Below are 27,657 nucleotides of genomic sequence, written 5' to 3'. Positions count from 1 at the left end.
TTCCTGTGTGGGAACAGCTCTTGGGGGGTCCTCTGTCACTCCCAGTGAAGTAGTATTCCCACTACTTGAATCATAGGTCACGAAGTGACACAGAATGCTGCCTTCCTGTGGCCCACCATGTTGGATCAGCCTCTGGATGATAAATTCTTGTTGTAAATGCAACCTTAGGTGATTTGAAGGGATAGTCTATAGGAAAATGAATTATCAAAAAGAACATACCACCTTGATATTAAGTCATTAAGTCCCATAATTGTGTCTTGCCAATGAAACATATCATCCCCAAGTGGACCTGCAGACTATTGTACTGGAAGGTCACTGGCCAAATCACTAAGTTCCTTATTAATCTGTTTTCAGCTCCATAGTCTGCTTTTCGTCTGGCTTCTTACTATCTTGGTATGTGCTTAAAGGTCCTGCCAAAACTCTCGATTATCCAGGCAGTAAGGAAAGATTATCTCTTGTCTCACACTGGCTGTGCCAGATACTGGCAGAAAGGAGCTAGGGCTTCCCTCAAGCTGTGTCCTCAGACTCCGTCCCCACTCCCCATTTGCTCTTAATAATGTTAACTTGGCTGGTGTGTGGTGGAGTACCCCTAGGACTCACAGGCTGTATACTAGCTTTCACTGATTTTGCTTTTGTTATAAGCTTTGTTCTCTCAAGGTACCTACCTGGCTACATACCTCCAGAGGCTTCTACGTTTTCAGGGGTCCTCTTTCTATTCTTCCATTTTCCCTCCTTCTTCAGTCCTTTATTGCATAGGATTTTATTCTTTGCCTTGAATATAAATAATGCCTAACTCATAACAGAAAGAGCTATGTCTTGCCTCTGATTCATATATATAACGAACAGATTTATTTTCAAAATATGCTTTCATGTTTGCTTCTTTACCCAGGCATTGAGTGAAGGTCTGAGTTGAGAAATCTTCAGCTTTCACCAGATTGAGGTCAATTGCTGCCACTGTCTGAGGCTGGGCATAGGTGGCCTTTGAGAAACACTCATGGCCATATCTGACTGAGTATGTTTTGAAACACAGAGTATGACCACTTAGGTTATATCATAGTTGTATCAGAATTCCACAGTTGCACACTATTTTCCTTGGAGAAAGGGTTGCTTTTCTTTCATTTCATCTGTGATCACTGCACACCGGACACACAAGGACATCAGAGCCGTGGGACTGCACTGCCAGTCAGGATGCCTGCTGTGTGTGCTGAGTAGACCTAGCAGCCTTCATCTCTCCACCCTTTTCTCCCCTCAGCTACTGCTTGGTGAACTTTGACTGATCCAGCAGGTTCCTTTCTTGAGCATTATAATTTCTCTTTCCCTTCTTTTCTCTTTGTGTATACATTTGTCCAGTATTTCTTATCTTCCCTTTGGATTTCTCAGAGTGGTGCATTGAGTGTGAGGATGAGGTGGAAGGGTACTTTTGTAAATCTCTTAACAGACTTGATTTCTTGTTCCCATTGAGCTGTGATTTGAGGTTGGAAACACATATTTGGTTTGGGGAAGGTGAGCCAGGTGGCTTAAAGAGGCATAACTGGGTGTAGCTTGTTGAACCAGTTTACCTCAGAAAAGTTTTTTTTTTTTTTCTTCCTCTTGAATGTGTGAGAAAATCTATAGCTTTTGTTTTCCCTCTCACTGGTTCTGATTTTCATGGATAAAGTTTCAGTCACAAAAAGCACACCATGTAAACAATGAAAATACATCTCTTATCAGTTTAAGCCTTTCTATTGTCTGCCATAGTGTTGCTTTTATTAATTTTAATCCCAGAAGAACATATAATTCTGTTAGCAGCTGAGAGTCTGGTATAGGCTACAGTTTTGTTTATTTGCTTTCCCTTTTCACACAACCAGTTAAGTTCTTGATAAACAGTAAGAGAACAGTCTTCATTAAAGGGGTATGTTTCTTTGTGATTCTACTAGAATATAAGGACCATATAAATAAGGTCTTTGGTCCCCTTGCCTTGGACCCTGAATGGTTCTTGATACACTGCAGGCACTTAATTAATTTGTTAAACAAATAAATCCCACTTTCTGATAACTAGATTTTTTGGTATATGAGCTACCAGTTATTTTTCATTCCCCTCAAGTTTTAAGACAGTCTTCGTTTTGGCGATTCAATTGCCATGGCATATACTCAGCAGCATTTTTCTTGTTACCCACTGTCCAACGTCTTTAAAAAACAGTTAGTGGTTTGTATGGGACTGAAAAGCTTTTAAGGAGTCAGGGCCTTATAATTCTGTTCTTTCCTCCTGACGCTACTGACTGTTCTCATTTATAGTGTGACTTTAAGAAAGGGAAGCTGAACCCAGGATAGATTGTGTGAACTTAGCATAGCACTGCTTTGTGATCTCATAAGATCCTACAAGGGCAGGTCTAGGCCTGGTCAGTAATTGGATGCAGGGCCTCAGAGAGCAGAGACTAGCACCTGACAGGATATGGCATGGGGGAGCACACCTAGCCTTCAAGTCGGGGCATGGCCAGCACCTACCCACACAACACTGGACGCTTGACAAGGGGTCTTCATAGAGGCAGCTCAGCACACCTTTTGTATTAGCTGAAACCAAAGACTCAAGACTTTGTTTTTTTTTACATGAAACATGAATCGAGTGAGCAGTTTTCTGTACTATAATGGGTTATATCGAAGAGAAATTTTAGTTTAGTCACTATCCTCCTCTCTTATTTCTACAGGCTAGAAAAGCATTTGGCTACAAAGGTGTCAATGAAAAAATAAAGAGATGGTTACATATTGGTGTATTCCACTGTTGTTCCTGGTGTGACCGTCCTATAAAGTTTAGAATTAAAACCTTCAATTTCTGAATATTAAAAAGCAGTGTTTCATCTGACTTATTTGTTTGATTTATCATTGAGGCAGCTTTACTACTGAGGCACTCTTTGATCTTGCAGTTAGACTGAAACTTCTTTCTAATTTTGTTCATCCAGAAAGCATTGTAGACTTTCATACATGGATGTACATGAAGATTCGCTTTACAGGAATTGGGACACTTTACTTTGGGTACTTCAAGTATTTAGGGCAATCACTTACCAGAATCTTTTCTGAACATTTTATGAAAAAAAAATGTAGATACCATTATCTATAATTATAGATAGCTTAAAGAGTATCAGATGAATTGCATGAAACATTCTATTAAATTACTAACTTTTTTTTTTTTCCCCCGGTGGGCACAACATCTCTATTTTATTTTATTTTTTTTATTTTTTTTTTATTTTTTTTTTTATTGGTTGTTCACAACATTACAAAGCTCTTGACATATCATACTTCGAACAATAGTTTCAAGTGAGTTATGAACTCCCATTTTTACCCCAAATACAGATTGCAGAATCACATAGGTTACACATTCACATTTTTACATAATGCCATACTAGTGACTGATGTATTCTGCTACCTTTCCTATCCTCTACTATCCCCCTCCCCCCCATCTTTTCTTTCTATCCCATCTACTGTATAAATTACTAACTTTTAAATTTAAAGTTTATGGTAATTATTTAAAAATTTTTAATTTTAGTTTTTTTTTTAAAAAAAGAGTGATATTGCTGATTATCCATCTGTTTAGAAAATTGTAGGATTTTTGTATTACTGGTTTTTCTGTCAGCTCACAGAACTATATGCATGTGTTACTCGTTCTATCCTTGCCCCCTTCCCATAAAGTTACATACATTATCCTCAAGATGAGAATTTTTTTTTTATCATCTTGGTAGCACAGAATTATAGAATATCAAAGGATCCCCAAAAGGAATGGAAGTCAGACTCTTAATGGAGTCACATCCTGTGGAAGTTTGTGGTGAGACCACAGTCATAGAAATGCACCTTAACCATCAGAGCATTAGGCACCACTGCTTAGTGGGTTGGGGTAGTTCCTCATGGCGCAACATGAGGGGCTCCTACTTCTTCTTTAGTGGCCTTTGCCAAGAAAGCTATTTCCGTCTTCTGGCCAGGAGTTCTGTCTCTGCTGGTCATGTGATCATTTAAAATGCTCAGTAGTATCTTCTTTCCCCTTTTCTTTGCTTCTGAATATGTACTCTATTTCAGTTAGCAGCATCTGCCTAGAACTGAAGCCCATTGAGTCTAGATGTTTACTAAAGCATTGCATTGGTGACTCATGAATGTTAATATGTTTGTGTTTAATCTAGACGATTTAAGAAATGTTTCTGGCCAGGTATGGTGTCACATTCCTGTAATCCCAGAGACTGGAGAGGCTGAGACAGGAAAATCTCCAAACAAAGGACTGGGGATATACCACAATGTAAATCACACCTGGATTCCATCCATAGTACCAGCAAAGAAATGTTTCAGTATTTCTTAATCTGCTGATTTTGCAATGAGAACAGATATCCCTAGTTACTTAGCTCAGAATAATATGGCTCTCATATTAGTGTAGATTTCTGTTAGACTCTCGCTCTATTTTTTGTTGTTTCTCCTCCCCTCGTTTTGTGTTTTGTTTGTTTGGTTGGCTTTTGGTTTTTGGTAGCAAGGATTGAAACAGGGGAGCTTAACATCTGAGCCACATTCCCAGCCCCTTTTTATTTTTTAGTTTGAGACAGGATCTAGCTCAGTTGCTTAGGGCTTCGCTATGTTGCTGAGGATGGCTTTGAAATTGCAGTCCTCCTGCCTCAGCCTCCTAAGCCTCTGGGTTTACAGTTGTTCGCCTCCATGCCTTGTTAAATGTTAAATGTCTTTGGGAAATGAATGTCTCGATCCTCTAGACAGCTTTTATACCTCCCCACTTTAAATTTGCTAAATTTTAGATATTTTTAATAACAAATTAACACATATCCATGGGGAAAATTCCACTTAGAACAGTGGTTAAAGGGAGAAATAAACATCACTGCACCCAAAAGTAACCATAGTTGTTTCTTGTGTAGTCTTCAAGAACATTCTGTGAAGATAAGAGCATTTGTATGTGTGTGCCTCTATATATTTTTGTTTGATTGTACCTTAAGGTCTTACCTATATGCTTAGCTTTTGTGATTTTCTGTATCCTTATCATGGTTTATGGATCTACAAATGTTCTTTTTAGTGTTATTTCATGTTTTCTTATATAATACCACAACTAGTCCTTGATTAGTGGACAATTCTAGTTTGCTTTTCACCCCCTACAACTCCATTTCTCCCCATACATAATTCAGAACAGGCATATAAGGCCTCAAATGAGGTAGATTTGCTCTGTCTGCTCTTTTTATACAGTCAGTGTAAGAACACAGCCTCACCAGAGAACACTCTCCCCCTTTTTTTGCCCTACAAACTAGGTTATGATGTGTGTGTGTAATTGAATTAATATGGCCTATAAGTGGAACTATAGATTGAAATCACCACATTTTTAATTTTGACACACATTGTTATTAGTGTCCCAGTATGGTCACAGCGATTTATTCTGTGCCTTAGTAGCCATTCAAGTCATGCATCTCCTTGATGGTCACTTGTGTGTGATTTCCTTTGAATGCCAGTTTGCATCCTTTGCTCATTTTTCCATGGGGTTGCTTACCTTTTCTAATTGATTCATTGGAGTTTTTGATTATGTTAAACAAAACTAGCTGCTTGTTAATCATAGCAGATTTTTTTTGCATTTTATTTATATGTATATAGTGGTGTTTTGTTTTGTTCTGTTTTGTTTGATACTGAGGATTGAACCCAGAGGCACTTAACCACTGAGCCACATCCCCACCCCTTTTTTGTATTTTGTTTAGAGACAGAGTCTCATTAAGTTTCTTAGGGCCTCGCTAAGTTGCTAAGGCTGGCTTTGAACGCTTGATTCCTCAGCCTCCCCAGCCACTGAGATTACAGGCATGTGCCACCGCTCTATGTATAGTGTTTTAAAACCAGTTTGTTCATCTTTTGATTTGTTTCCAATCAGGTAAGGTTTTGTATACAAGTTTTAAATTTTTATGTAGTTATTCAGGTAAGCTTTTGTATACAAGTTTTAAATTTTTATGTAGTTATTCATTTTTTATGGACCTTTTTGTGTTTTATGTCTTACTAGAAAGACCTTTTTTGCTATTTTAGAATAATTTTGAAATATGTTCCTATTTTATCTCTTTGTCAAAACTATTTTCACATTTTGCTACTTTGGGAGGTTATTTTAGTATAAACAGAGAGGTTTAACAATATGTGTCAAAATTAAAAATGTGATGCTTTCAATCTATAGATTCTACTTATAGGCCATATTAATTATTGTTTTCTTTGATGATAATAATGATGATGATGATATTGTTATTATTATTTTTTGTTTGTTTGTTTGTTTTTCTCCAGGTAGATAGCCAGTTGTCTTTTAAGTCTATTTTTTGACCCACTCTTTATTGGTATTTTTGTGTGTGTATATCTTATCTGTATTTTTATCTGTTTCTGAAATTTCAATGATTTGTCTATTTCTGAGTTAGTACCAGGCTTTTAATTGCAGTAGCTTTACAGTGTATTTTCTCATAGAAGTTGTTGCCTTTTATTTTCTTTTTTAAAAATATTCTTGCTTGAATAAACAAAAAAGCTAGAGGGACATTCTTTAAACATAGTGGGGTGATTCTGCTTAGATTAAGCAAGTTGTCATGTATTTCATATATACCCATATATTAATTTTTTTCTGGATCTAAGACTTATAGTTACTGAATTGTCTTGAAGTTTGGTGAGGATGTCAGCTATCTGCAGCATGGGGAGGTGGGATGCTATTTTGGAAGGCTGGAATTGAGCCTGGGGAGAAGTGGGCTTGTCCCTGCTGCATTATGTGATTTCTGTGGGAGCTTGAGCAGGTCATGGAACTGTCCCCTGTGTTTCCTCATTTCCAGAGGTTGATATTTCCCAGCACATTTTATTGACATTGAGACATCAAAAGTAGTTTTCCATCACTATTTTTCACTGAGCTATTGTGAGGAACAAGTGAATTAATACATGCATACGTCCTTTAAAACTGGAAAGGCAAGGAGAAGAACTTGATGACGATGATGATGATATTGTTATTATTATTGTTTTATTTTACTTTAGTTGAAGGAAGCCTTGTTGCTCCAGAAAATAAGGAGGAAGTAGAATGATGTATATGGGTTTGCTACTATAGCCCAGACCACTCATTCACCAATTTTTGCTGTATTCTCTCTGATGAGGGAATATATAGATAGGTTGAATCCTTGGAACTCAGGAGATGCACTCAGAGTGTGAATGACGAAGCATATTGTAGTGCAAGAAGAGACATGATGCCCATTAAGCAATAAAGAACATGGTGTGAAACCTGATAGCAGGTCAGAGATTCTAGAGAACAGCCCTCAGAGTTGACAGTCTCACAAGTAGAGTCTGGAGGAAGCGGTGCAAGGCCTTGTAAACCATTGTCAGAAATTTGAATAGTATTCCAAGTGTCCCTGACAGTCATTTATGGAATCTGAAGGAGAGTGTAATGATTTATTTACAGTAAGAAGTTATTTTGATTGTGGGGATGATGGATCGAAGGTGGGATGCACAGGAGTGAAGCAGAGACCAGCATGGAAGTATAACTAACTTTGGTGGACAGGATACAGAGAAGGATGTGTTTGATCTGGTTTTAGAAGTGGAACTTAACTGATGAATCAGTGATTTATGGATTTCTGATTTGAGCACCTGGGTGGAATGTGGTATTGCATACTGGTAACAGGGATAGTGAGGTCAACAACTAATTTTGAGGAATATATTAAAATTTAATTTTGAGCTTTTCAAATTGAAGTATTTGTGAATCTGTGGGTTAACTCATCTGAAAACAGATGGACAACTCTGAAATGGAGAGAAGGAGTCTGCACAGATATTTGCAGTGAATTCCTATGGGTTTTCTCTACATTACCATTTTCTGTAGTCAAATCCCTTCTGTGTGCAGCCTCCAGAACAATCTTCTCAAAGTACCTCCAGAGTTCATCTTCCTTGCCTGTTCAGAAATCATCCAAAATCATTATTTTATAAGAAAAATCATCCTCAGTTTTCTGCAGAGGATTTCTAAAGTCTTAAATTTGACAGTCAAGATGATTCACAGCCTGTTCTTGCTCAGTTTGTACCATTATGTTGTTTTTACTATTTTTGCCTTTTAACATTTTTTATTGGTTCATAATAGTTATATAAAAATTTAGGATTTGACATAATTATGAATTCATGGAGTATAGTTTGCTCCACTTAATCCCCAGAAGTTACATTTACCTTTCCCCTTCTTCCTCCCCCTATTTCCTTTCTCAAAAATAGGTGTCTGGTGGATATACCTGATGGTGAAACTCACTGTAGTATATTTATATTTGTACATTGGAACGTTAGGTCAGAGTCATTCCACTGTTTTTTCCTTATCCCATCCCTCTCCTTTTCTTCTCAATCCCATTCTTCTGTTCTCCGATCATTCTTTTATTTTGATAGCATTCCCTCCATTTATTTTCCCTGTCTTGCTCCCCCCACCAATTATAGACTAGCTTCCATCTATCAGAGAAAACATTCAACCCTTGACTTTCTGCATCTGGCTTACTTCCCTTAATATGATGTCCTCTAATTCCATCCATTTATCAGCAAATGACATAATTTCCATTCTTCTTTATGGCTGAGTAGTATTCCATTGTGTATATATACCACATTTTCAGTATCCATGTTCTTCTGTTGAAGGACATCCATAATCTGGCTATTGTGAATTGTGAATAAATACTGATGTGGCTGTGTTCCTTACAAGAATACAAGAATTACTTGTATTCTTGATGACTGTCATTCTAACAAGAGTGAGATGAAATTTGAATGTAGATTTTGATTTTCATTTCCCTGACTACAATGGATATTGAACATTTTTTCATATATTTGTTGGTCATTTTTACTTCTTCTTTTGAGGTATGTGTGTTTAGTAGTTCTTTTGCCCATTTATTGGGTTATTTGCTTTTTTGGTGTTGACTTTTTTGAGTTTCTGTTATATTTGGGAATTAATCCCCTTTCAGAGGAGCAAGTGGTGTGACTTACTTCTCAACATGGACTCTCAACTTTAATTTCTCTGAACTTGTTTATATGCCACTAATATTCATTGTCCTTTTCAGCCTGATCTGCTTTCTTCTCTCCTTTTGCATCTACATCAAAGAATTATGGAATACTGAGCCCAGTATATATTTTATCTCTTCCAGAGTATCTACTGGTTCAGATCAACCAGAATAAGGACTCCATTGTTTATCACTTTGGAATACTTCATATGAGCCATTCATATATTCTTTATTTTCCTTCAAGCTTTTTATGGAACTGTATCTTATTAAATTTACTGTCTTGCATAATACCTTACACATGATCTGTACTGAATAAATATTTGTTTAAGGGAATATTTTCTGTATGTGGGGATATGTAACAGAGAGTTAGCCTGCTTGTTTTAAAAGAAACTTACTGGAACAATGGTCTCTATCCTAAGTCAAATAAACAAAGCCTTAGGGCAGCCCTCTAAACCTTTCCACCAGTAGCTTATAATCTTTTGTAGTTTAGGTTCCACTTCCCATACTCTATTTTGAATTAAAACTGGAAAAAACAGAATCTTATTGGCTCAGTTTTGGACAGTAGTGTACATGAAGGGATGCAACCCTAACTCCTGAAAGTGATCTGAGAGGAGGCACACAGTTGCTGAGATTGGGAAGCCCTCTGGCCACCTGGAGGTTCAAGGCTGCCCCTGTGTGAATAAATTGACTGGTTGTCTGAAAAGAGGAGTCAGAAGTAAGTTGCACTAGATGTCTTTCACAACCAACTAGAAACTAGGTCAGTATTGAACACTTTATGGTTTTGGTAAATTGTGACTTGCACCAAAGACAGGTTGTCATGGAAACAGGACCAAGTGGTTGCCTTTAGTAATAGGTTTCACAGGAACTGCTTCTTGTTCATATTTTAGCCTTGTCAATTATGCTCTTTGTAATTAATATGAACCATCAATGTTAATTTATAGCTGATATTAATTATTAATTAATGTTAATTGAATTTATTGTTAGTGTTAACCCTAATTATCAATATTAAGTAATTTTAATGTTACTTCATTAATATATTCACCATTCCGAAGTTACTTGTATCAGTAAAAAAGAACCTCATGTAATAATGTTATTATATTTTAAATATTAGCAAATTATGACAAGAGCTATATATTCACTTTTTGCTTGGTGAACACTGCAGTTGTTTTTCTGTTATAAAAGATCCTTATTTATACTTCTGTATTAGTGCTACAACTGGACTTTTTAAAAATGAAGAAAATAAGCCAGGAGCAGTGTGACAAGACTGTAGTCCTGGCTGCTTGAGAGGCTGAGGCAGGAAGATCACAGATACAAGCCCAGTCTGGGCAATTTAGTAAGACCCTGTCTCAAAATACAAAAGAAAAAGGGCTGTAGATGTAGCTCAGTGGTAAAGAGTACCTCTGAATTTGATCCCTAGGTAGGTAGATAGATGAAAGATAATCTTTTATGAAAGTTTTAAGATTACTTGGTTCGCCTTACAAAGCTAGCAGGAAAAAAGATGGAAAGTATAAGAGCTTTAATTTTTTTTTAAATCTTTGGTACTGGAAATTAATGATCTATACAAGGTGATTCATTTCTTATTAACAATTTTTGTAAAGAATAAAATTTCCCAACCAAAATTTATCCAAGTGCTTTGGGTTGCTGTATAGCAGTAGGCAACCTATCAAGAATAATAATATAGGGGCTGGGGTCGTGGCTAAGTGGTAGCGCACTTGCCTGGCATGCATGAGCCACTGGGTTTGTTCTTGGTACCACACACAAATAAATAAAGAAAGAAAGAAGGCCCATCAACAACTTCAAAATATTAAAAAGAAGAAGAAGAAGAATATATTGGTGGAAAGAATTTTCCTAAAGTACTAGAAAAAATGTCATTGTGTATACTGCATTCTTCCTCTGTCATGGTTAAGTTTTAATAATAATTTTCTAGCAATATTCTCTATGTAGCACACAGATCCTGGTGATTAAAAAAAAATTAATTGACTCTCCTAAGAGACAAATGGGTCAAGGATATTCACTGAAGAAATACAAAGCAGTACACAAATGCAAAGATGTTTAACACTATTAATGATCAGGGACATGCATATATAAACAAAAGAGAAATACCATTTCATATCCATCAGATTGATAAAAATGTATACATTTTAAAAATACTCAGTGATGCTAACTATGTGTCATAGATTTCAAACACTGATGGTGGACTTATCTTTCAGTATAGTGCTACTAAATTCTTCTCTGAGGAAATTTATTTGGACTTCATGGTTTTCATGACTTGAACTTCAATATTGTCATGTTAGTTGTGTGTTGCTGAGTGAATAAGTTGGCTAACTATGTCATGTCATGTCAGTTGTGAGTTGTGTGTCTTTGTATGTCATCCTTTCTGTGAAAGGAAATAAAATGTGTATGTTTAAGCTTCCTAAAAGAATTATCAGATCTACAATTTTCACCTCATCTCCCATTTGTCCTTCAAAGCATATTTTACCAAGGTCTATAGATTTCTTATATCTGTGTAACTCCCTTTTGTCAAATCAAAACCACCTTTATCTCTCTCTACCTGAAGACAGCTTAGGTATTGATGATATTCTCAAGGTTCCAACCTGGCCTTTCTCTTCTTACTTCCATGGACAACCTTTTCTGCAACTTTTCTGCCTTCACATTTTGTTTTTATTCTTATCATTCCTAGAACTTTATCTCCATACCACACAATTCTTAAAACTTCTGATACGCAGAGCAGCTGCCTATTGGTCAGTTTTGCTCCAGCCATTCTACAGGTATCACAACATTAACATATAAAAACCAATTTCAGTGTTATCAACTCACCCTCCACATGTATTTCCCAAATTTTCTTTCTAGGTGCATATCTCCCGTAATTATTGCCCAAACTGGATGCTTGGGGTCTTCCTAGACTTAACACTCATTCTCATTCCTAACAAGAGTGGTTGTATTGATTTCCTTCAAATCTGCCTCTCTCTGTTTCTACTACTATTCATACCCTTTTTGTGTTTGGGTCTGATTATGGAAGAGCCTTTTAGCTTCCTGCATTCCCAACCTGCTGGCATGGTTCCTATTTGTATTATTGTCTGATAATCATTTTCCATGTTAGCATCTGCTATCATGATGATGTTGTTAGTCCTTTTAGACCTGCCATTGGCACCCCTCTGCTTCAGAGTAAAGCAGATACTGTTTTGGGTTTTCAAAGGCCATTCTGCAGCCTCATCTCTTAACAGTTCTTGCAGATTTTCCTGCATGTCTTCTGGGTTCTCCCTGTTCACACTGTTTTTTCTCCAGGGGATGTACTTCTTTCTTTCCCTGCCTTCTTAACTTCCACTTATTAACATTCCACTTCAGATGGCAGATCCTGGGAAATAAAACTTTCTGATGCTTTACCTAATCTTTTTACTCCCCTTATCTTTGTTCCCCACCTGACTTTGTTCCTCTTCTACATTATTGGAGTTCAATTCATACCTCTATTGCAATACTCCTACCACAGTGTTTTATATTGTTTGTGTGTAACCTCCCTCATCCCCATGGAGTGCTATGAATCCTCTTCACATTTGATGTAAGTCCCCAGCATAGTCTGCCTGTGGTTGTTTTTGTGTTGACTTATTTTGGCAAAAGTATCTGGAGAAATATTTGATTGTCATGACTGGTGGGTATGGTGCTACTGTCACCTAGTGGGTGGGCCATCTAGCCAGGGATGCTATTCGGTACCCTAGAATGCACAGTATGGCCCCTGTTACCATGTCCAGCCACAGATGGCAATAGTGTTGAAGCTCATAGACTTCTAGAATGGAGCACAAAGTACTTTATCTTAAGAAAAAGATTGAACAAAAAGATGAAATTACTTAAATATGGATTTCTCAAGTAATGTATAAAGTTTCTCAATGGCAAGCAGCTTTATTTGCAGTCTAAACTTCTCTGGTTCTTTTGGTGGGTCGTAGTTAATATTTATTGAGAAGCTGTCTTCTAGAGTAAACATTCCCTGGTGCTTAATTAATGGGTGAGCCAGTAGTTATAGTGATTTAGAAACAAACCCAAAGGGTGTAAAGGTAACCACGAAAGCAGTATTTTTGATGAGGTATATGGATGGACAATGTCTTTTTTAAAGATTCTTAAAAAGGGCTACTTGCTTAACTATGCAATCCCCAGAAAATGCAAAATGTGATAAGCCTTTATGTAAGTTAATTACGAAAACTCTAGAGCTGCCCCTAAAACCAGCATACATGTGTGCATATGTACCCACAAACATGTCCTCTTTGCCATTTTACCCAAGTGCCTGCTACATTGCCAGGGACACAGTTCATATTAATACATCAAAGTAGATGGGGCTCCTCACGAGAAAGATTATACTTGAATTATGAGTTGATAGGGTTCAGGAAACCCATTCAACTAAGTGCAATTCACTTTTAATATATGATTGCTATAGTACTAAAATAGGTGGGGCTGCCAGTACACTGGACAATTAGAATATGGAAGGATAAAAGTCAACAAATAATGACTTAACATTACATCTCAAAGCCCTAGAAAAAGAACAAATCAACACCAAATGCAGGAGAAGAAAGGAAATAATAAAAATCAGAGATGAAATCAACAAAATTGAAAATGCCAGTCCCATCCTGTTTTTGTTACTCTAGTTCTATACTATAATTTGAGGTCTAGTATTGTGATGCTTCCTACATCACCTTTCTCCCTAAGGATTACTTTGACTATTCTGGGCCTCAAGAATTTTTTTTTTTTTTTTAACTAAGTGTTCACATTACAATGACTAGAGTCACCCTCTCATGTAGTTCTATTTGTTCAGTTTCAGAGACTGCCTATGTGGGTTAAACATGTTTGCTAAAAGAAGATAGAAATATATTTATACTGATTTTGGTGGCCTCTTTAAGATAATGTGTGTTTTACAATTGACATAACCTAATCTTATTTTATATTGGTTACTGTTGGATTTTGTGTCAAAATAGTCTAAGCTACAGATACTATATTTTAAATCTGTTTTAAGGAACATAATCATAAAGGAATAGAATTATAGGCTTGACTAAAGAATGTGGGCTTGACTAAAGAATACTTAATTGCATTTCTCTTAATTTTCCCAGCCAATTTCTGCAGAAATTTTGGAGTATTCATCAGATAGCAACAAAGAAGATGACTCAGAAAATGTCCTATTTATTGATTCAGAATCCCCTCACAAATACCACATGGAATGTGGTTCTGATGCAAGACAGGTTATGGACAGCCTGTTCAACACAAGAGTGAAATCAACAGAGAGTGTCTTGTGTATACCCCAGAAGCATATAGCAAAGTTTCCCAGGACTCCAGAAAACTCATCAAAGAAGAAGAAACTTTTAAGGTTAAACTATATCTTTTTAAATACTTTATTCCCAGCTTTTCTCTTTCTTAAAACCCTGTAAATCTCAAATGTTAATTTTTAAAAATTTGTTTCCTTGGGAAGTAAATTTGGCAGAATAGAATTATAATACTGATAAGCAGTTATTGAAGTCCTGAATTTTGGAACTGATTTATGAAATTGTTCATTCAAGTTGAGTATTCATGGATTTCATTACAACTAGCTTATTTGATTGCTTTCCTGAATGGAGAATTGTTGTTGGGCTTATCAAACTTTCTTGTGGATCAGTGCTTCAGGTACTGTTTTAAACACTAAAGGCAAGTATTCTATTCTTAAGTAACTTATCTAAAGAGAAAAAAGTACATATAGATAGTACATATAGTACCAGATTACTTTTATGGGTATTATGAGAGTGATTAGCTAGCTCTACACTGAAAATGCAAAAAGTATGAGAGAGCCAAGACTCAGGGACAACAGTTGGTGTGTGTATAGAGAGCCATAGTGGAAAAATATACCTATCACTAGCATAGTAGGTGCTAATTTGGGTAGGCCAGTTAGGTTGCATGGAACAGCCTATAGAGACCTGTCCCAACCCTGTGACTCTTTATTTGTCAAATAAGAATAAAACAATAGCAAAAGACAAAAGCAAAAATAGTAGACAGTTCTATGGAAAAGGAGTTTCTGTGGAATGTTAACATGGTCACGAAGAGCACAGTTGGATCCATGGATATTATCTCCACATCAAAAGAAGACAAGACCTCTAAAGCACAAGAAATAGAACCAAGAATCAATAGTGGTTGCCCTCACATTAAAAAGCTTCTGCACAACAAAGGGAGCAAGAGTGTAGAGAGAGTCTACAGAATAGGAGAAAATCTTTGCCAGGTACTTCTCTGATAGGGGATTAATATCCCAAATATAAAAGGAACTCAAAAAAAGTCAACACCAAAAAAGCAAATAACCCAATAAATGGGCAAAAGAACTAAACCCACACTCCTCAAAAGAAGAAGTAAAAATGACTAACAAATATATGGAAAAAATGTTCAACATCCATTGTAGTCAGGGAAATGCAAATCAAAATCTACATTCAAATTTCATCTCACTCTTGTTAGAACGACAGTCATTAAGAATACAAGTAATAATAAATGGTGGCAAGGATGTAGGGGAAAAGGTACACACATACATTGCTGGTGGGACTGTGAATTAGTGCAACCCCCTGAAAGGCAGTATGGAGATGCCTCAAAAAACTGGGAATAGAACCACCATATGATCCCATTGTCCCACCTCTTGATATATATCCAAAAGATCTAAAATCAGCATACTATAGGGACACAGCCATATCAATGTTTATTCACAATTCACTATAGCCAGATTATGGAAACAACCTGGGTGTCCTTCAACAGATGGATACTGAAAATGTGGTATATATACACAATGGAATACTACTCAGCCATAAAGAAGAATGGAAATTATGACATTTGCTGGTAAATGGATGGAAGTAGAGGACATCATATTAAGGGAAGTAAGCCAGATGCAAAAAAAATCAAGGGTTGCATTTTTTTTTCCTCATATGCTGAAACTAGACCAAAATAAGCAGGGAGGAAGGGAGAGACATTATGAAAATGCAAGGGAGATCAGTGGAGTAGAAGAATGGAGTTGGGGGAAGGGGGAGGGACAAGAAAGAAGAGAAACTACAGAAGGAGTTTAACCAAATTATGCTGTGTGCATGTGTGAATGTACCACAGTGAGCTCCATCTTTATTTATACCTATAGAGCATTAATTTATACAAAAAATGCATAGATGGAGGGAAAGCTAATGGAGTAACAGTGGAAGAGGGGAAAAGAAGGAGAGAGGAGGTACTAGTGATGCATAGAACAAATTATATTCTGTGCATATAAAATTATGCCAAAATGAACCCCATTGTTACGTATAGCTATAATGCACTAATAAAAACATAAAAAGGTCAAGTGGATATACACTATGAAGAAGATGCTTACTTAGGAGAGCCTGGGTTGAAGGAGTGTGCCACAAGGGGTGGGGATCGTACCCTGATTTCTTTTTTTAAGTTCAGGGTTACCTCGCTCTAGAGAGGTTAAAGAGAATAGGAGAGATAGTATTTGAGATGATGGGGAGGGTCAGTGAAGACAGAAAGTGGAATAAGATCTCAATGAAGGAAAGAGCTAAGGATAAGGCAGAGTCCAGTGGGACAAGTGTAGCAGGCATAGTGAGAAAGTTCCTGCCTGTTCCCAACATTTTGTTTTCAAGATATAAGATACAAGGCTGTATACCTGTCCTAGAAAACCTGGCCCTGTTATAAGAACCAGTCCCAAGAAACCACGAAAGAGGCAAACATATCCAGATTACACAGAGTGCCATTTATTGAGGGCTTACTGACAGAAGTGTGACCATGGGTGACAGTAATTACCAGTGGACCTCTGCAATTTGAGTCAGAGGAAGGGGGCTTTTAAAGTTCTCAGGACAAAAGTGACTTCATCCAAGTACAGATACCTGGTGTATCTCAGTTATATCAAAGATATCAGGCACATTCCTGGCACTGATGGTACCAGGGTCCAGTCATGTAGCTCCACATACCATTCTAATAGTTTTGTTTATGTATAGTATGCTGAGAATAAATGCAAGAAAACTGATCAGAGTCACTCAGGGGCATTCATGGGTGTTATAAGTCAGGATGGTCACAGTTATATGAGGGTGAATCCCGACAATGCCCAAAGAGAAGAAGACGTGGCCTCAAAAAAGAATGGAGGTGGTTTGTAATAGAGAAAGGAAAGGAAGTCTATTAAAGAAATCAGCCTTTTTAGTGAAGGCAGTGCCATGCACTTTCAAAAGTAATGTCTCCAGCACTACTGAAGACCTACTAAGGTGCTCCAGGGCTGACTCTGTGATCTCAGTGTGTAGGATGTGGATGTGGAGCTGCTTAACAGAGTGGTCAGGCACAGGAGAGTGCTGTGGATGTCAGAGCTCATAGAAAGCAAGAAACTGAAGACAGCAAGGATAAAACTTTTTGGAGGAGTTTCCCTTTAAGAATGTGAGTTGGGGGCTGGGAATGTGGCTCAAGAGGTAGTGCGCTCGCCTGGCATGTGTGCGGCTCGGGTTCGATCCTCAGCACCACATACAAACAAAGATGTTGTGTCCGCCCATAACTAAAAAATAAATATTAAAAAAAATTCTCTCTCTCTTAAAAAAAAAAAAAAAAAAAAGGATGTGCGTTGGAAGGGATTGTGAGGGTTGAGGTTACTTGTTTTAAGGTGGAAGAAACTTCAGCGAGTTTTTATGTTGAGAGTTCCAGGAAAGAAGGAGAAACTGCTGAGGCAGAGGAGAGAGGACAAGTGATAGCATTGTGTCTGATGTGGTGAGGGAGGCCACAAGCAGGGGAGATCTCGTCAGGAGGTCAGAGTCGTCCATACATGGACCAGAGGAGGACAGAGTCCATGCAGGTGCAGGGATATACCTGGTCAAGAGCCCAAACAATCCATCTGTGGGCAGATGGGAGGGTGGAGTCCATGCAGTACAGATAGATACATGTGGCTTGGAAGCAAATTCTTTCTGTTCACTTCTATTTTAGTGAAATAAGAAATTCTTTTATCAGCTTATAGAGAGAGTGAAGAAAGATGTATAACAGTCATATTATAGAAGTAAATAGGCTGGGGAAATGCTCTAGGGTTGTCTGGGAGCAGTTGCCTTGAATTGAGCTTGAGATAGACCAGCCAGTGTGGATCCAACCCCAGGACTGCAACTGTAAACAAACAGAGTGTGGGTAATGTCCAGTTGAACCTTGAAAAGAGTTGGCAGAAGTTCCAAGAAAGTAGTTATATTAATGGTTCATTAAAGCTAAAATAGATAAGGCAGGATTGAGTACATGCAGGGTGAAGATGGGTTGTAGAAGTCTGAGCAGGACCAATAGACAGGGGATGGGGAGAGATTTGTCAGGTGCTTTTAGAGTCAGGCTACTATGGGGTGATGGGTAACTTAGAATGGAGTCTGAGTTACCAGAGACTGTCGGCAACTCTGAAGTTTAGAGAAAGACTGTGGAAGATGGATGCTGAGGTTGGTGAAGGACATAGTCTTGGATAGGAGTTCAAGGAATAGGGAGGTAGAGTCACCAAAGCCTCATGGGCACTGAAATCAACAGGAATGGTGGCCAGCAGACAGAAAAGGCCTTTGCGTTTGGTAGGGACAGCACAGAAGGTGCCTACCCCAAGTGCAGTGCAGGCAGGGTGGGCTGGAATCCAGGGAGGGTTCAAGAAGATCTTGAAGCAGCAGTGAAGAACAAGACACTTTCCAGTCAGTCCCATTGATGAGAAAAGTGAGGACAAAAGAGCACTGTTTGTCCTCAGTACTGGGGTGTACTGAGGGAAACAAAAAGGCGAAGAGAGATGATTAAAGTAGCTTCAGCAATATGCAAATGATTACTTTCTTCCAGTGATTTCTAAGAAAAATTTAAGAAGTGTATTTTGCATTTTCCCTTTTAAAGTTGCTATTTACATATTTAAAAATCGAGGTACTTTGATGTGATTAGGACTGTCATCCCCAGGCATGGAAGATACGCTATTCTAATGAGACTTACTGTTCTTTTTTTATTATTATTATTGATTTTTTTAAAAAAATTAAATGACAGCAGAATGCATTACAATTCTTATTACCATATATACCACAGTTTTTCATATCTCTGGTTGTAGACAAAGTATGTTGACACCAAATCATGTCTTCATACATATACTTTGGATAAGGATGTCCATCACATTCCACCATCCTTGCTAATCCCCTGCCCCTTCCCTTTCCCTCCCACCCCTCTGCCCTATCTAGAATTCATCTATTCCTCCCACACTCTCCCTCCCTACCCCACTATGAGTCAGCCTCCTTATCTCAGAGAAAACATTTTGCATTTGTTTTTTGGGGATTGGCTAACTTCACTTAGCATTATCTTCTCCAAGGTCATCCATTTACCTGCAAATGCCATGATTTTATTCTCTTTTATTGCTGAGTAATATTCCCTTGTGTATATAGGCCACATTTTTTTTATCCATTTATCCACTGAAGGGCATCTAGATTAGTTCCACAGTTTAGCTATTGTGAATTGTGTTGCTATAAACATTGTGCTGTGTCCCTGTAGTATGCTGTTTTTAAGTCTTTTGGCTATAGACTGAGGAGTGGGATAGCTGGGTCAAATGGTGGTTCCATTCCCAGATTTCCAAGGAATCTCCATACTGCTTTCCATATTGGCTGCACCAATTTGCAGTCCCACCAGCAGTGTAGGAGTGTACCTTTTCCCCCACATCCTCGCCAACACTTATTGTTGTTTGTCTTCATAGTAGCTGCCATTCTGACTGGAGTGAGATGATACCTTAGAGTAGTTTTGATTTGCATTTCTCTAATTACTAAAGATAATGAACATTTTTCATATATTTGTTGATTGATTTTATATCCTCTTCTGAGAAGTGTCTGTTCAGGTCCTCCATTTGTTGATTGGGTTATTTGTTTTTTGGTGCTTAATTTTTTTAAGTTCTTTGTATACCCTAGAGATTAGTGCTCTATCTAATGTGTGAGGTGCAAAAATTTGCTCCCAGGATGTAGGCTCTTTGTTCGCCTCACAGATGTTTCTTTTGCTGAGAAGAAACTGTTTAGTTTGAGTCCATCCCATTTATTGATTCTTGGTTTTAATTCTTACGCTATAGGACTCTTATTAAGGAAGTTAGGGCCTAATCCTACATGATGAAGATTAGGGCCTACTTTTTTCTTCTATTAGACACAGAGTCTCAGAATTAGAAATTCTGATTAGAAAGGGCAGTGATCACTGTCTACTCTTGGTGGAGGAATGGCAGTTGGCTGACTCCTTCTGAAACAGAGAAAAAGGTAACATGGATTGTTTTGTAATGAAGACCCTGTATAATTAATTTCTGAAGTTAATAAAAACTTTCCTCTCACCTAATAATGATTTTTAAAATTCTGCATGAAATATATGATTTGTTGAAGTGTAGTTTTTTTTAATCAAAATGTTTTGAATACAGATGTCATCTTGAAAATATTTCCAGTAAAAAACAACCAACTTTTGTCACAGAAGAACAGAGGTCTGAGAAATTACTACCACTAAAGACAAAAGAAGTGTAAGAAATAGACTTTACTTACCTTAGCATGAACAGAGCTGAGATTAAAATAATTTTTTTAAACCTGTTAAGAGGTAGCTAGGGAGGTTCAAGGGTGGTGGTTGTTGGCATTCCAAGGCTGGAGTGTTTCTCCATGGGAAATGATACTCAGTCTCTTTTTGGGAGCATGCTCTTCCCATAACCCCCCAGCCTCACCTCTCTCTCTTTTTGGTTTTTGGTACATGATACTATTTGAGGCATAACTAATAAGAATCCATGCATAATTGTCTAGATATTTAAAAATGTTGTTAATAAAGCTGTATCTCCCCAGCTTTATAATCAGGTTGTTTTCTTTGTTTGTTTGTTTTGTTTTTTTGAGGGGACCTTTAAAACTATAGCTTTTATTTTGAGTTGTTTTTCACAGTGTTTATTATATCTGACAGAAAGCAAAAATTAAAAATATTATTTTCATTATTTTTTCTTTGCCTAGTTGTATACTTTATTAAAATATTTTAATGGATATTTTGACTGGATATAAGTTGAAAAATTTTAATCTTTATTCTTAATTTCTTCATATTGATTTTATAGAAATTTTGGACTGTTGAATTGATGTCAACAATCTTCTCAGATAGGTTACCAATCGATTTTACAGAAAAAATAATTAGGGTAAACTTGCTGATATATTAATTGTATTTTTATTTAGTTAGAGTTTGGGATTTTATCTTTGAATAGCCTGGCTAACTACTTTGAAAAGTTAATTTGGATTTAGATAGTAGGGCCTTTGTGAATTTTCATTTTTACTTTTTTTTTTTTTCTTGTTAGTGTGGGTACAGGTCTTTCTTACTTGAAATAGGATTGTTCATTAGAGGCATGCTTTTTCCATTATTAAGTCCAGCTCTGTCAGACCAAAAATTCATGCAGGAATTCTATTGGCAATTCAGAGCAGAGAGCAGGTGACTTATGAGGCATCGGCACAGTCGCCTCCCACCTCTTCCTGCCTAAACTCAACTGGGGAGACAAATTTTATCCAAGAACTCAGATTTTTCCCTCTTGTATGTAGCTTCTGTATACAAGTTTATTCTTGCTTTTAGTTTTCACCCTATAATTCCTATTCTAATGGGACTCTACACTTTACCTTTATTGGATGCTACTATTTTTCTATTTTTTTTTAAATTCTCTAAAGTCATAACATTGAGAACCAATATTTGGAAAAAAAATTATCTAGGTAGTTGTGTAAAGAACCCAATGTTTTGCTTTTTTCTTGTTATGGTTTGGATATGACGTGTCCCCCAAAAGCTTCTGTGTTAATGCAGGAGGTGAAATGATTAGATTATGGGAGCCCTAGCCTCCTGAGTTCATCCTAATAAGAACTGAGTAGTAACTACACACAGGTGCTTCAGCATAGCTAGAGGACTTAGGTCACTGAAGAATTGGGGATTGTATCTTGTTTCCTTGGTTCCTCCCTCTCTGTTTCTCACTGGCCATGAGGTAAACAGTTTTCCTCCACCACCACCCTTCCACCATGATATTCTGCCTCAACTTGGGTCCAGACCAATGGAATTGGTCCACCATGGACTAAATCTCTGAAACCATGAGCCAAAATAAACTTTTCCTCCTCTAAATTGTTCTTGACAGGTATTTTGATCACAGCAATAGAAAGCTGACTAACACAAAAATTGGTCCATTGCTGTGACTCACCTGACCTTGTGGTTATAGAAACTTTTGAAACTAGTTTGCAGAAAGAATTTGGAAATTTTTGGAGTGCAGACTGGAAAGGACTTAGAATGTTATAAGGGGAGCTTAATGAGGATTCTAGAGTGAGTTCAGAAGACCAGAATGCCAGTAGGAATATGGACAGTAAAGACTGTACTCATGTTTCAGAGGGGGAAATGGGAATTCTATTGGAAACTGGACCAAAGTCCATTTATGATACATTCTTTCAGACAGTCTGTCTACATTTTACTCATGTCCTAAGACTGTGAGAGGCTGAATTAAAGGTGATAGACTAAATTGGACAAAGGAAATTTTAAGTTAACAGAGCATTCAGGTGGTGGCATGTATATTGCTATCTACTTGGGAGCAGAAAGCATAACAGAAGGATTTTAAAAACTTGCTGTTTAGCCAGAAAGTGAATGTAAAATTGGGACCAAAGAATGTGTGGTTGATGAAGAGCTTATGGCCACTAAAGAGAAGTTAAATACATTGCATAGAGGCAGTAGTAAAGATGGCTTGAGAATCTCAGAAATTGGCAAGGCCACATCCATCATAGGTTCAAGGGTATAAAAGTAAAAATTCCTTTGAGAAGAGGCTAGTTGGAAATCTTTTTATACACAGGAGCTAGGAATGTTGTTTTACCATGCTCAGCCACCCAGGCATTAAGGCCACTGCAGCCATGGTGCCAGGGGACCCACCTACTTCTGCAGCTGGTAGCATGTCTTAGAGTCATCCACATTGTACTGATTCTTCAGGAATGTAGGATACTGGAGTTAAGGGGTCATGGAGGCTTTCACCAAGATTTCAAAGGAAGCTCTGGGAGGCCAGGCAAAGTGTTGTAACAGGGTTGGAGTTCCTGCAAGTTGACCCTGACAGGACAATGTGTGAAGCTGTGAAGGTGAAGACAAAGTTGGAATGGAGACTCCAAGAATTAAGAGATGCAAGTAATGTGGACTGTCTGCTGGACAAAGCTGTTGACTGTGGAGAGAAGCCATCAGTGCTGCAACCAACAAGGGCAAAGGGACAGGGCTGCCCAAGCCCTCCGGAAATCTTATCTTACCACCATGTGCCCCAAATGCCAGAAGTAGAAATATAGGAAATTTTGCCTGGCTGAGGTTTTGTCTTGTTCTGGTCTCATCCCTTCTTTCTATGCCCCTATTCCTCCCTTTTGGAATAGGAATATTTAATCTGTACCATTATATATTGAATGTATGAAACTTGCTTTTAATTTTTACAGGAGTTCAAAACCAAGAGTTTTCCTTGAATCTCAGAAGGGACTTTGACCTTGTACTTTTGAGTAATGCCAAACTCTTAAGACTATGAAGACTCTTAGAGATAACCTAAGTACATTTTACTTTGTGAGATGGACATGGACTTTCTGGGGGCTAGGAGTGGAATGTTCCAGTCTGGATATGAGATATTCCCAAAAGCTCCTGTGTTAATGCAGGAGCTGAAATGATTAGATAATTTGTGAGAGTTGTGATCTAATCAGTCCATTCTAATATGAAAGTACTAACGAAGAGGTAACTATAGGCATATGGGGCATGGTTGGAGGAATTTAGGTCACTGGAAGAATGCCTTTGGAGATTATATCTTATCCTCTTGGCTCCTCCCTCTCTCTGCTTCCTGGCCACCATAAGGTGAGCAGTTTTTCTCCACTGCTGCCTTTTCACCATGGTGTTTTGCCTCATCTCAGGCCCAAGGCAATGGATTTGGCCAACCATGGACAGAACCTCTGAAATCATGAACCCAAAATAAACTTTTAAGTTGTTCATGTTGAGTATTTGGTCACATTGATGAAAAGCTGAGTAATATATTATTATGAATTTAATTTTAAATAGTATTTCTTAAGAGATGGTAGGTATATTATCAAGACTGAGAGCATGGATTCTGGAGTAAGAGTGCCTAGGTGTATATTCAGCTGCCTAATGAAATGAGTTTCTTCATATAAACAGAATGATGTGAAGAAGAATCTGTATAATAAGTGAAAAATAAAGTATAGAAAATAGAAGTTCTTCAGCATATCTCTGAGTTTGAAGGATTTGGGTTTTTTTTAATTTTATGTTATTTATATATATATATATATATATATATATATATATATATATAAATAAAACACATAGACACAAACACAGAAATAACTGGTGCCTATAGGAAAAGAGTAGGTGGTAGAAATTTTATATATATATATCTTAATACATACCATATATATGGTATGTATTAAGATAAGATCTTTGAATAATAGAAAGAGCATAGAGTGTATGTTAAAGACAACAAAAGCAGTATCACCAATCATGGTCATTTCTTAAATGTTTAATAAGCACCAGGTGCTAACTTCTTTTAGGATTTAATTGCTGGTTCCTCATATAAACTAGTTATATAATAAAGGATGCATTCTTAACTTCTCTGTGTTCTGATTTTATCATGTGAAGTATATATTAATATCCATTTTTTCTACCTAAATAGGATATTATTTGTATAAAAATGAGATAGTATAGTGGACTGATTAATGAAAAGCTATATAATCTGTGAGACAGTACATTGATAAATTATGTGGCCCCTATGGTGATTAACAGTTGATCTTGATTTCTAGTTGATTGATGTTATAAATGTGTTAGTAGTAGCTAACCTCTGTGATATTTATGATTTTATATGTTTGTAAACATATGTATTTGAATTTCCATTGATAACTAAGGGCTCTTGTGAAGTCTCTGTATGTTGATAGTTTCATATTGTCTTCCTACCATTCATGAATGTTTTCCTTTTTCTGTATTGTTGATGTTTCTGCTGTGTGTCTGTGATTGATATTCAGTTGTCTCTGGATTTCAAATAATAGAATATATGTGTGTGTGTGTGTGTGTGTGTGTGTGTGTGTGTGTGTGTGTGTGTATAGTATGTATTAAGCCCATACCTAGATACTTTTAATTGGTGTTCTACCTATCAACAGTTTAGCAAGGTTATTTTTGACTGGAACTCTGAACTCACTTTACATTTATCTGTTTGTCCTCATTTACTGATTGAATTATACCCCACCACATGGTATAATATGTAACTATTTTTGTATCCCTGGTACCTATCATATAGCAGGTTACAAGTAAGCAGTATTTATTTATGGAATGAGTACATGAACTAAGAAAGACTAGAAAGGGAGTTAACCTGATATTTAACTGTCATATATCCAAGAATGGTGATCCTAGGAACATCACATATTAGCTCTTATTTCTAAGATTCAAGAGAAGGAACTTCCATAAAAATAAAAACTGACCAAGGAAGGTAGATCCTCAAGGAAGAAAATATAATATAAAAAATTTATTGGGGCTGGGAATATGGCTCAAGGGGTAGTGCGCTCGCCTGGCATGCACGGGGTGCTGGGTTCGATCTTCAGCACCACATAAAAAAATAAAATAAAGATGTTGTGTCCACCGAAAACTAAAAAATAAATATTAAAAAATTCTCTCTCTCTCTCTCAAAAAAAAATTGTTGAAATTTTTGCATATTTTTTCTGTCCTTAGTAGGTGTGGATAAAATATAAATGTTCTAATTACTCTGAGCCTTTTTTAAAAACTAAACTTAATGCATTATAATTTATTAAACAGAGGCGGGCTAGCAGAAAGACTAACCGGATTGCAGAACCGAGAGAGATCTGCCATTTCTTTGTGGAGACATGATTGTGTTTCTTACCAAAAGACAGTTTCAGGTAAGGCTTGCATTGCAACTGAGTTGGTGTAGAAAAGAATTCATTTTCTTCTAACATTGTTTTAAAAAAAAAATTGCCATGGTATAAGTTTTGCATAATGTTTACAACTTGGAATTTGAAGGCAAGCACACATCCATGAAACTGTCAGCACGTTTTATGCCATAAATCTATCCATTATCTGCAGAAATTTCCTTGTGTTGTCTTATCATTGCATCATAATTCTTATGATAAGAATATTTAACATAGGATCCACCCTCTCAGCAAAAAATTTAAGAATACAATACGTTATGAGTAACTATAGGCAGTAAGCTATACAATAGATCTCTAAGGCTTACCTTGTGTAACTAAAACTTGGCATATTTTGACTAATATTTCTCCATTTCTGCTTCCTCCACTACCATTTTACTTTCTGCTTTTGTAGCCAGAGCACGTAATCAAGAAAAAAAAGTAAAACGCACCTATATTGGAAAGGAATTAGTAAGATTATCATATGATCTAAATATCTAAAACAAAACAACAACAACAAAAAACACTCTAAAGACAACACCAAAATAAGAAGAAATAAACAAATTGAGCAAAATCTCAGTTTTTAAAATCAGCCTATAAAACTCACTCGCATTTTTAGACACTAACATCAGATTATCCAAAAAGGAAATTAAGAAAACAATCTCATTTATAATATCATCAAAAATAATAAAATACAAATAAATTTAATGGAAGTGAAAGACTTGTACTCTGAATGCTGTGATTGTTTTTTCCCTTGTGTCATGTTAAGTCTCAGAAAGTTTTCCAAGAGAGAATTCCTGTACACAGAACTGCTCGTAGGTCGTTTAAGACTTGCCCTATGATGATTTGGACGGTTCTACAGTAGACCTTTTCTTGCTAAATCTAAGCCAATGACTTTTAGACTTTTGTAACCACCAAAGGGAATAAGACATAGATCTTACATCATCCCCAACATACACATGACATTCACACACAACTGAAACATATCATGAACAACACTAACTTATGTGTGATACAATCTGATATATTCCGTCTCCTATTTTTTAGGACTCAACTTTTGCTTTATATGTTTCTTTGGCTGGAAAGACATCACATTTCTATGCAGTTAAGGGAATTTTTTTTTTTATAGTTTAGAGGTCTTATTTATACTGTTTTGCCATGAATTCATAGGGAATAAGTTTCAGCAGCTCAGACTCCTTTCCATTGGTTTTCACAAAGATGTTCTATAGGTAGAGCAGGTTTCCTTCTTTTTTTATTATTTTTCTTCACAAGTTTCAGAAGATATTTTGGCTCTTAGAGTGCTTAATAAGCTTAATGAGCACATTAATTCTTTTGGCAAGAATCTTGCCCTTGTTTACTTACAACAGTGCAGATGCATGCTGAGTAACATTCAGGCTCTTCCAGTTTTGTGCTGATAACATTTGTGAGGCATTTCTTTTTCAATACTCATTTCCTTGATGTCTACACTGTTAGCTTTCCTGTAGATCCTTTAGATTCACATGTATGTGGCCAAAGGGAAAACTCCTTGTTTCTTGAATGGCCTAGAGAGCCATTTGCAGTAGCATAGCAACTTGATAGGCTGAGGCAGAAGGAGTGGAAGTTCAAGGCCAGCCTGCATAATTTAGCTCCTGTTGAAATAAAAAATAAAAAGTGCTGAGAATGTAGTTCAGTGGTAGAGTGTCCACGATTCAATCTCCAATACAAAAAAAAAAAAAAAAAATTGAATTTAAGGCCCTTCTAGTGATTGCAACATGCAATCTGAAAGTCAGCTCTATAGATAAGCGACTCAAAAATTCCTCTTTCAACTGGGCACAGTGGTGTATATCTATATATTTCAGCTACTCTGG

At 36.9% G+C, this 27,657-nt stretch overlaps 1 protein-coding gene and 1 pseudogene across 5 annotated transcripts in view; one reads left to right on the top strand and one right to left on the bottom strand.

The window, feature by feature from the left end:
• Positions 1-27,657, top strand: part of Spidr (scaffold protein involved in DNA repair) — a 377,942-nt gene that overhangs the window by 102,978 nt on the left and 247,307 nt on the right. For 4 of the 5 annotated variants that reach the window (XM_078017204.1, XM_040294081.2, XM_040294080.2 and 1 more), the window contains 2 exons: positions 14,045-14,298; positions 25,704-25,804. In XM_078017204.1, coding sequence (XP_077873330.1) covers positions 14,045-14,298; positions 25,704-25,804 — 355 coding nt within the window. The remainder of the gene's footprint in view (positions 1-14,044; positions 14,299-25,703; positions 25,805-27,657) is intronic. The other variant, XM_021731043.3, reaches the window with a different exon arrangement.
• Positions 5,117-5,233, bottom strand: LOC120883823 (small nucleolar RNA SNORA51; annotated as a pseudogene).

The sequence above is a fragment of the Ictidomys tridecemlineatus genome, chromosome 7, assembly GCF_052094955.1.
Source record: "Ictidomys tridecemlineatus isolate mIctTri1 chromosome 7, mIctTri1.hap1, whole genome shotgun sequence".
Taxonomy (NCBI): Eukaryota; Metazoa; Chordata; class Mammalia; order Rodentia; family Sciuridae; genus Ictidomys; species Ictidomys tridecemlineatus.
This window is presented reverse-complemented; position numbering and strand designations above follow the sequence as displayed.